Raw genomic sequence first — 10,000 nt, 5'->3', positions numbered from 1 at the left:
TATTATTTATTCGTTATGATCTATGGTGTTTTTCTATGTGTCGTGTAGATGTGAGCCATATGCTTCATGTGTACATTTGGAGAAAGGGTGAAGTATTAAAAGGCTGCACCACCCGTTTCTATAGAGCTACACCCACTAAGGCTTTATCCAGGTTCACTTTATCTACTCTGTTTCAATACTAACTTCCAGGAGGGACAAGCCATGGGTTTGTAAAGAAAAACACTTTGTAGTGATGTGTGTTGTTGTTGCTGTTGTTTAACACAATGTGTGTGTCTGCGTGTGGCGATGAACTCCATAACCTTATGCATTCATACTGACGTGAAGGATGACTTTACTGTCCGTCTGTTTCTACCGTGTTTATCCGGCACGTGTGAGTGCACCCCGTCTCTTTGTCTCACTGCCTGATGTGTTCCACACGACCGCTTGTTTCATGGACCAGACAATGTCTCCTGAAATCAGGGAGAACCTCTCTGGTCAAAGCGGAAACAATAAAACGTTTTCAAGTTCCCCGGTGTGGTCTACGATGTGTCCGGTGGGGTCTACGATGTGTCCGGTGTGGTCTACGATGTGTCCGGTGGGGTCTACGATGTGTCCGGTGTGGTCTACGATGTGTCCGGTGTGGCCTTCGATGTGTCCAGTGGGGTCTAAGATGTGTCCGGAGTCACAGTGGCTCGGAGCGCCATCTGGGAAGAGAACCGGGAAGGAAGGGAGGATTTTTGGAACCACTTGTTTGAAAAGTTAGCTTAGAGCTCAAGCAACACGCAGAATAAATCTCAAATAGCTTTTTATTTGTTGTATCAATACATTTTAATTAATTGGAGATCCCAGGTTACAATGGAAATACTGTGCAGTACCTTAGCTCTTAGCAGAACGATACCTAATGAAACAACAGCCTGTATGAGCTGAGCAGAGAGCGTCATGTTTACATCGAGAAACCTTTTATTGATCCGTTTTACTGCAGGACAGATTCATGGTGATGTGCAACATGTTATTAACATGAGCAACATGTGATCAGCCCCTCATTGATTGGCGTGTTCGGTTAATATCGTTCACAATAAAGGTCCCTGGTAAATTGATCTACTGTACATTCACAATAAAGGCGTAGCAGGAAACTATTGGAGGGTGTTTATTGTCAGATCAGTACCGACAGCGCGCCCTGTGTCTCCTCCTTCACCTCTGAGCAGGGCTGGGGGGTATCACTGAGTCCTCAGCAGCTGGACGCTTACAGGTATGTCTTTGTTTACATATACCCACAACCAAATACAAAGTTAGAATTATTCCTCTTTTTTTCAGTATAATGTCAATAAGTTAGAAGTCATGATGTTTCAAAGCGTAACATTCCCTTCAGAGAGCCAGTAAGGAGAGAACAAACTCTTCATCAGAACTTACAAAACATTGTGTAGGAAACAAAATCTATTAGAATAGAACAATATAAAGTTAGTTATTGCAAAGTAGAAATCTGCTTATTTGAGAGCTCTGCAAAGAGGTAATTGTTATTGCTGGAATGGTTAATCAACAACTTCATGTACCGAAAGTTAACATCTTCAGCAAACACACCTTTTTTGTTACATTGTTACACAATCAAAGATAAAGAAACAATGCACAGACACACACCACACACACACACACACACACACACACAGACACACACACACACACACACACACAGGCGTAATATCCTACAGTAACTCCCTTATTCCAGTGTGTTTATATTTGCTACATTCAGTCTCATGTACGTAATCCCAGCTCTACTTTCAGGACAAGATGGCGGCCGTATCAGTGCAAATCAAAGAGTTCCCAGAAGAAAAAAAGAAAAAAATCTTTAAAGATGATTTAACCTTATTTTTCACACTGTTTAACCTTTCCTCATCTATATATCTATGCTTAACAATCAGTGGTTAGAATAGGGTTCATCATTCATAATACGCAGCGATGAACCGGGTATGGATGCGGTCTTCTGTTAAGGAAATACTTCAGTAGTTTAACTTAAAGGGGCATGAACCCCAAATAGTTATTTTTGGTTTCAAAGTTGTAATATATCTTATATGATGGTCAACATAGTAATCTATGCAATGTAGTCTCTGTTATTAAAATCTGTCCCTAATTCAAAGAAAAGACCCTGTTAAAGTCCTGTGTTTTGACCGGTTAGTGAGTTCTCCTCTGCTCCACACAACATGACTTATTATAACACTCATTAACGACGGCGACACTAACTTAAAAAACAGTAACGCGAAGTTGCCGTGGGTGGTAACCATGGGGATAACACGCCCCTCCTCCTCCCTCTAACCCTTATTGCTTTAATCTCATCGTGTTGCCCTTTGACCCCAGTGAACTGCGGTTCTGCCTCACTGGAAAAGTTCAGGAGCGCTGGCGTCTCTAGGCCGTGCAGTACGGGGTGTAGTCCCTCCTCTGGCCACCGGGGGGCAGGACGGCGCTGCAGGCCAGTGAGAGCGGCTCCTCATCAGGACTCGTTGGGGGGCTCGCTGAAGAACATCTCTCTGCAGAGCCGTGCCGTGTCCTCAGGGCCGAACACCGTGAATCCCACCGTCCGCGGGTCCTTGAAGATCTCGTAGTCGTTCCCTCCCTGGGGAGAAAAGGAGGAGAACTCAGAGAGGAGGAGAACCTCGGAGAGGAGGAGAACTCAGAAAGGAGGAGAACCTCAGAGAGGAGGAGAACCTCAGAGAGGAGCAGCCCTGGGGAGATGAAACTGCCGATCAAACCGGTCAATCAATGGTCGTTCCCTTATCTGAGGAATGTCTTTCAGATTCAACGGCCGTTGAACTTTGATTCTCGAACCGCAGCGCAACACAAAGGCTTAGAGTGGAGGTCCTGGATTAGGTCACGTTCTGTCCTCACCACCACCACCCCCACCACCTCCACCCCCAACCCCAACCCCACCACCACCACCACCACCACCACCACCACCACCACCACCTCCTCCACCTCCACCTCCTCCACCCACCTCTGAGGTCTCGTTGCCGAAGAAGTAGATGGTGTCCAGGCTCTCGCCCTCCAGCACCTCCAGACAGAGCCTCTTATCCCAGCCCTCGGGGAAGATGTCGAAGCTGATCAGCCCGCCTGGGGAGACGCGCGGAAGAGGGGAGACTCTGTAGGGTAGGGGCGGCTTCAACGGGCTTAAACAGGACACCTATTGGACCAGTATCTCTCTTTGGATGGGTTATTGTCTGGAGATACAAACCAGACGTTACGTAATAGCTTTTAACGAGCTGGTCTTCAGCAGTGGGAGGAGACAGCCATGGGGGTCCACCAATCAGAGGAGAGCTGTGCACCACGCCCCCGAAACACCTCCTCCTCCACACTCCCTGCCCCCCTCCCAGGATGACTCCTGTCTTGGGGGCGGGGGAGGGGTGTTAAGCAAGCAGTGACCAACCCCCCCCCCTCCATTCATCTGGTCTCTCCCCCCTCAGGCTGCTGTGCTACGAGCTGATGACTGAACACTATGCTCAGCTTGTAAACTCACGTCTGTGTGTGTGCGTACGTGCGGAGCCTGTGTTTGCGTTGGCCAATCCCTGCCCAGCGTTGATGTGATTAAACCCTGTGTGCGTTCTGTGAGACTCTTCCTCCACCCTGGAGCTCCTCCTGCTCCGGGAGAGGCCTCAGACCAACGAGACGGAGGTGAGACCCCCTGACCCCAACCTCCGTGGTCCTGTACACAGCTCATTAACCCTCACTGCTCACTGCACAACCAGTGTCACCCAGCACCCACACACACACACACACACACACACACAGCGTCTAACCCGTGGTGAAGCGCAGCCCTTTGCCAGCGAACTCTTCCTGCAGAGCGTCGACAAACCTCTCCCTGATCCTCTCCCTCTGTGGGCGAGAGAGAGAGAGAGACAGAGAGAGAGAGAGAGAGGGAGGGAGAGTGAGACAGAGAGAGGGAGAGGGAGAGAGCGAGAGAGAGAGAGGGAGAGTGAGTGACACACAGAGTATTCCTTCAGTATAACACCGTCTCTTTCTACATTACGACACATTTCCCTTTTCTGTTTGACATTACTGTTGGTCTGTTGATGGGGATTCCCCATCAGATTAAAAGCGCGCTCAGACATCACACGTTATGTAGTAAAGTCTAGAGAACGGATGCGTTGGTCGCTGTGGTGCTCTGCTGAACCAGATGGAGGGTTTCCGGTCGTGTTCTGTTAGCTCTGAGTACAAACACAGCTAATGGTGCTCAGGAGAGACTCAAGAGGAGAGCCTCCATGGTGACCCCACTAATGACTCAACCCATCCCCTCCAGAGCGCTGGCTCCGTTCTGTTCTCTCTGTGACGCGGTAAACACTCAGCGGGCCGCGGGCTCCCTACCTGGTCCAACTCGGAGAACTCTATTCGCTCCTCCTGCGAGCAGCTCCGACCAATCGGGGAGATGTTGATCATCCCACTACGGAACTCGATGAACGTCCCCCTGGTGGACAGACAGATGGACAGACAGAGAGAGACAGACAGAGAGACAGACAGACAGACAGACAGAGAGAGAGACAGACAGACGGACAGAGAGACAGACAGACCGACAGACAGACAGAGAGAGAGACAGACAGACGGACAGAGAGAAGTGTTGTTTTGAAGTGTTGCTCTTGTTGTATCTGTATGGTGTTATATATATTATATATATATATTCTGTAACTGACACAATGATGTGTGCCAGGGTTTAAAACCTTCCTGGTCAAATGAAAGATGAGATGTTGAGATAGACTCAGCAGAACTGTCTGCCTGTCAGATGGTTTGAAGCGTGTGTGAGGGCGTGTCTCTGTGAACTGGGAATGTATGAGATGTTTGCGGTACTCATGTTCAGAAGACGGTAAAGTCCCAAAACAAATCAAAAATGCCGGAGGACAAATTTATTTCGCCATGCCTCGCGTGAGCAGCTTCAATCACAACAAAGACTACTAAACTACTGAACTACTAAACTACTGAACTACTGAACTACTAAACTACTGAACTACTAAACTACTAAACTACTGAACTACTGAACTACTGAACTACTAAACTACTAAACTACTGAACTACTGAACTACTGAACTACTAAACTACTGAACTACTGAACTACTAAACTACTAAACTACTAAACTACTAAACTACTAAACTACTAAACTACTGAACTACTGAACTACTAAAGTTTACTAAACAATGAACAGAGAAACCACGACTGCCAACACAATAATGACCGCTCCATTCCTACGCCTCCAACAAGGAGGCGGTCGTTACGATAGGACGATGTACAAACACTAGTGTGTATCAGAGCCGCGGCGTGTATCAGAGCCGCGGCGTGTATCAGAGCCGCGGCGTGTATATTGATGTGTGTGTTCAGAGTGTAACACGTCATGGTTTGGTCAGTGGGTCTGGGGGGTCTGTGGGTCTGGGGGGTCTGTGGGTCTGTGGGTCTGTTGGTCTCTGGGTCTGTGGGTCTGGGGGTCTCTGGGTCTGGGGGTCTCCTACCTCTTCTTGGGCAGCTTTATCAGGCCCATGTATCGGAGGCAGAAGTTGATAAGATCCTGCAGCAGCTCTTCTCCGATCTGGTTCTGGATGGCCTGTTATCGTGAGGGGGAGAGCGATCACATCAGCCACCAGTGTGGTTGTTGTTGCTCTAACAGAACTGCCCCAGCTGGTTTATCACGGCCCTTGGCTGCTGCCCAAAGACACACATGAAACCATCAGGGTAACGAGGCAGACCTGGCCCCCTGCAGTCAAACCCTCTGTGAGCAGCTCATGTAACGACAAAGAGCTTCCGGGGGAGGGTCTTTCTGCGACAGAGCTGCCGGCTCTCAGTTGAAACCCCCTCCATTCAGTTCAGCTCCCAGCAGCAGAGGAACGGTTCTATAAAGGACGTCACCGAGGTGGAGATCAGAGTCTCCGCCTCTCCTCACCAACACAGCCGATCACCAGATCGTCTGGCTAAGGACTTCCTGATACGCATTCTGCTGTAGACCAATCACGGCGCGTCTCCGACACAAACGCAAACAAACGGCGAAAAGCACTTTGATCTTTGGGGATTAACGGCCTCAGCGGGTTGGGGGCTTGGTGCGGACGTTGTGCTCAGAGTAACAGCCATAACCGTACGTCATCACGGACCCAGCGGTGCCGGGTCCGTCTCCCTAAGTTAAGGGTAAGGCTTTGCTTTGTTGAAAACGTCAATAAGCAGACATGTTTGATGTTGTTGTTCCCTCTCACCTGTTTGGAGATGAGCTTCCCTTCTTTGAACTGCACCGTCCCGTTCTCAGCAAACACGTAGTCGAACTTATGGATCACTGCAACACAGGACACAGAACCCCTTAACTTAGTGCGTCACAGGACACAGAACCCCTTAACCCAGTGAGCTGTGAACCCTCAGTACTCTAGTGCTGATGAGTAGCTGGCTGGTAGCTGGAGGCTAACTTCTCCAATACTCTGACAGGAAGAAATGACAACAAAGCCATCTATAATTGTCTTGTCATCCTCGCTGTCAATCTGCCAGAGGGAGATATGATGATGTTGTGTTATTGGGTATGGAGACAGTGTCTGGGGGAGGTCACCTCTGACTGGATCCCTCCCTTTCCTCTCCCCCTTAGCTTCGGCTTCATTAAATGCTGTTGTTGAGTTTCGATGGCATACGCCGATTCATGATGTGAACGTGACATGAATGACTGTGCATAAAAGTTACAACAGTTGGTAAATCCCTTTGTTGATCAGATGGGGAAGCTGCTTCCTGATAAGAGCGAGGTCACTCTGTGTACCTGGAGCGTCACAAAGGCCTCAGTGTGAGCTGGCCTCTCTCCTGCTCACCCCTGGCCCACTGGGCCCGCTGCCAGGGGCCCGCTGCCAGGGGCCCGCTGCCAGGGGCCCGCTGCCAGGGGCCCGCTGCCAGGGGCCCGCTGCACCCTACACTGTGTGTGTAGCTGGCGGGGGGGGGGTTATGCGTGTGTGTGTTTCAGCGGTGTGGTTGTAAGCATATGTGTGTCTGTGTGTGTTTGTGTTTGTGTGTGTGTTTGTGTGTGTGTGTGTGTGTGTGTGTGTGTGACGGGTGTGTTGGTGTGTGTGTGTGTGTGTGTGTGTGTGTGTGTGTGTGTGTGTGTGAGTGTGTGTGTGTGTGAGCTAAAAGCTAACATTGCTGTGACGCTGTGAGCTAATCTCCCCGCCGGTCACCAACAGAAATAGCCCTGCGGCGTCTTGAAGACAGCTGGTTCCAGCCGGTTCTGAGTCCATGAGCTGCACTTCCAGCACCATGATGATGATGATGATGATGATGATGATGATGATGATGATGATGATTAAATCCTCTTTGTTTGGTTGCTATGACAGCAGGTGATGCCCTCCTCATGGAGAAGGGTCCTCAACACTGGCGGTATCTCCGTATCTCTCTGCGTTTATTGTCTCTCCAGGATGTACCGTCATGGAGGGAAGATACCGTCTTTATGGAAACCCAACTTACAGTTTAAATGAACCACGACCAGAAGTTCTGCCCTCGATGATCACAACAGGAGGATGAAACCTCCCATTCTAAGAAAGGAAAACCTGATTTGTTGAGTACTAGACTTTACACTCTCGTCAACTTAACCCTGATCAGTTTACTGGCGGGTGCTTTGGATTCACACGGTGATGGAACCACGAGGTCGCCCTGCGCTCCGGTCTTCACTCTGCCTCTGGGGGGAGGAAGAGAGGAAGAGGATGATGGGGCTCACCTTCGTCGCCCTCCCCCAGCTGCTCAGCGATCTTGGGGTAGTCGGACCCGCCCACAATGCCAATCTTCACCTTGGTCCGCAGGCTCTGGAAGAACTGGTCCAGCTGGGGGTCTATCTTCTGGGGGGCAGAGACAGCAAGGGGCTGAGCTTCAGAAAGGCATGTTGATCATAGACGCATCATAAATACATGATAATAACAGTTAAAACCTTTATTAACGGTTAATTAAGGTTAAAACACAAGTGTGAACAACAACACGTGTAACACAAACTAAAACGACGTGGATACGGTAGGTGTTTTATATAACGTTCCGTCAGCCGGATTCATCCAGATGGAGGGCATACTTCTGTCCCTGGAGATGGTGTCTTCCTCATCATTGCGGCCCCATTACGAGTGTGGGCCTACTAACTGAGTTGGGTCACATTTGAATGGGTATAGGTAACTGGTTCTAGGTTCCAGAGTTGTATATTCTCTGTCCAATGGTCTCCTCGCCCCTCTCCTCTGCCTCTTTTTGGTATTTAATTAAGGCACGGCGGGGGATAAACCGGTTTCCCTAAACACATGGAGCCACTGCCAGCGCCTATCCCCGCGGGGGTTCTTCGGGGAGGTAAGCCTGCTCTTATTTCTGGGTCAGGAGAGGACACGCTGGACGAAGGGTTAAGAAGACATCGGTGGTCAAGCCACGTGAGAGCTGGAGCCTGCGGCCAATGAATGGAGATAAACAGACAACTGATGTAACCCAGGCTGGACCTCGAAGAGCTCCAGGAACGACCGCAGGAAATGCAAAACCACAAGAGAATCGTTAACCCATTCGAATGGGACACTTGGTTAAGGAGTTACCATATATCTATGATGTACTCATCACAGATTGTTACATGAGAACAAGAGTGTAACAACACAATTATAAATCAATTTCCATCCTGAGCTTACTTCTCTTGGTCGGGTGAGAGTGCCGTCCACGTCAAACAGACACAGGACGTTTCTGTCTGGGGAGAAGGCGGTCGGTCCATCCATGTCTGCTCTTGTGTTTCTCTTCTGTTTCACTTATAAATAACCTCTGCGATTAATCGCAGTTCCTGCAGGCAGATAAGACGGAAAGGTCCTTCTTCAGCGGTCTGTCAGGGGGTCTCCTGTATGTCAGTGACCGCGCGCTGTCATAATAATCCCATCCACGTCGGTCCAGTCGTTAACTTCTCTGGACAAGGTCTGGTCAACACGTTCGGCACTTGAAGACATGAAGACATGGTCGGTGTGATTTGCAACACTGGTGTCGCCTACGAAGGGTCTGCGCCCAGCCAATCAGCATCCCGTACGACCCATGACGTGCGTGTGTGGGCGTGGTCACTGTTCGTAAGGAGCGATGGTTGTCCGTCCTGCCCTCGACGACCATTCACCCACGTCATTCACCCACATTCGCCCATATTCACCCTCATTCAACCTCATTCACCCTCATTAATCCACAGCCACCCACATTCACCTTCAGGTGCACTTCAACGAAAGCTGCACGCCAAGCGCGCATAAGAGAGCAGGCAGCGCAACAGTTCGTCACTAACAGTGATGCAGGTTCGAGTCTTCAGTCCAGCAGATCTTTCATGCAGAACGTTCGACCACACACTTCTCTCCGATGCTTTGCAATAAAGCGGCTGATCCGTAGGCCGACGTCGCCTTAGTTTATCTTTGAGACCTCACTGTTATTGTAAGGACTCTTCTTATTTACATGTTAATCTTATTTAGTTGTATTTCAGTTAGGCCTACTACATGAATTAAAACACAAATAACACCGTATTAATTTCAGTCACAAAACGAACAAAACTAAATGTAGGACAATCTGTAAGTGTGTGTGTAGGTGTGTGCAAATGGATTTGCATGAATATTTGCTTGAAAAATAAGATCTACAAAGCAGTCTAAAAAGTAGCATCTATTCATTTTAAAAGACAAAAAGCCTGAGAAACGTATTCTTTTATGTTCGGGTGCAGAATGACTATACATGAATATTCGTATCTCGGCCGTCAGCAGCTTCAGAAATACCCCTGGCGACCACAAGAGGGCAGTGCCTGACAAAGAGACAGCTCGCCCAGTTTGATCATTTCGATTAGTTGGCTACTTAAGTATAAGATAATATAATGTTAATCAGTGAATCTAAAACACAGCATGACAGCGTATATTATTGCAAGAAGTAAAAAATACAAACTCATTTTAATTTATATTTTGATTTCTCCTTCTCTTTCTCCACGCTGAGGGCCCCGGTCCACGCTGAGGGCCCCTGGTCCACACTGAAGGCCCCCGGTCCACGCTGAGGGCCCCCGGTCCACGCTTAGGGCCCCCG

At 49.0% G+C, this 10,000-nt stretch overlaps 1 protein-coding gene across 1 annotated transcript; it reads right to left on the bottom strand.

Annotated features, from left to right (window-relative positions):
* Positions 1-767: 767 nt before the first annotated feature.
* On the bottom strand, positions 768-8,960 carry pmm1 (phosphomannomutase 1). Its single transcript, XM_079746724.1, has 8 exons — positions 8,605-8,960; positions 7,677-7,794; positions 6,190-6,266; positions 5,458-5,549; positions 4,327-4,426; positions 3,762-3,837; positions 2,963-3,078; positions 768-2,584 (listed from the first exon to the last, which is right to left on the bottom strand). The coding sequence occupies exons 1-8, from the start codon at positions 8,686-8,688 to the stop codon at positions 2,462-2,464; spliced, it is 786 nt and encodes a 261-aa protein (XP_079602850.1). The 5' UTR covers positions 8,689-8,960; the 3' UTR covers positions 768-2,461.
* Positions 8,961-10,000: the final 1,040 nt, after the last annotated feature.

This window comes from Pollachius pollachius (assembly GCF_949987615.1).
Source record: "Pollachius pollachius genome assembly, chromosome: 11".
Taxonomy (NCBI): Eukaryota; Metazoa; Chordata; class Actinopteri; order Gadiformes; family Gadidae; genus Pollachius; species Pollachius pollachius.
Note: the sequence above shows the minus strand (reverse complement) of the source record. Positions and strands in the feature narration are given on the sequence as shown.

Bases quoted from the DNA above. Each gene is read 5' to 3' on its own strand.
- pmm1 (XM_079746724.1), bottom strand. From the start codon at position 8,688: ATGGATGGACCGACCGCCTTCTCCCCAGACAGAAACGTCCTGTGTCTG. The intron at 3,079-3,761 runs GTTAGACGCTGT...GCGTCTCCCCAG, and splicing joins AGGGCTGCGCTTCACCACGG to GCGGGCTGATCAGCTTCGAC. The intron at 2,585-2,962 runs GTGGGTGGAGGA...TTTTCTCCCCAG, and splicing joins TCGGCAACGAGACCTCAGAG to GGAGGGAACGACTACGAGAT.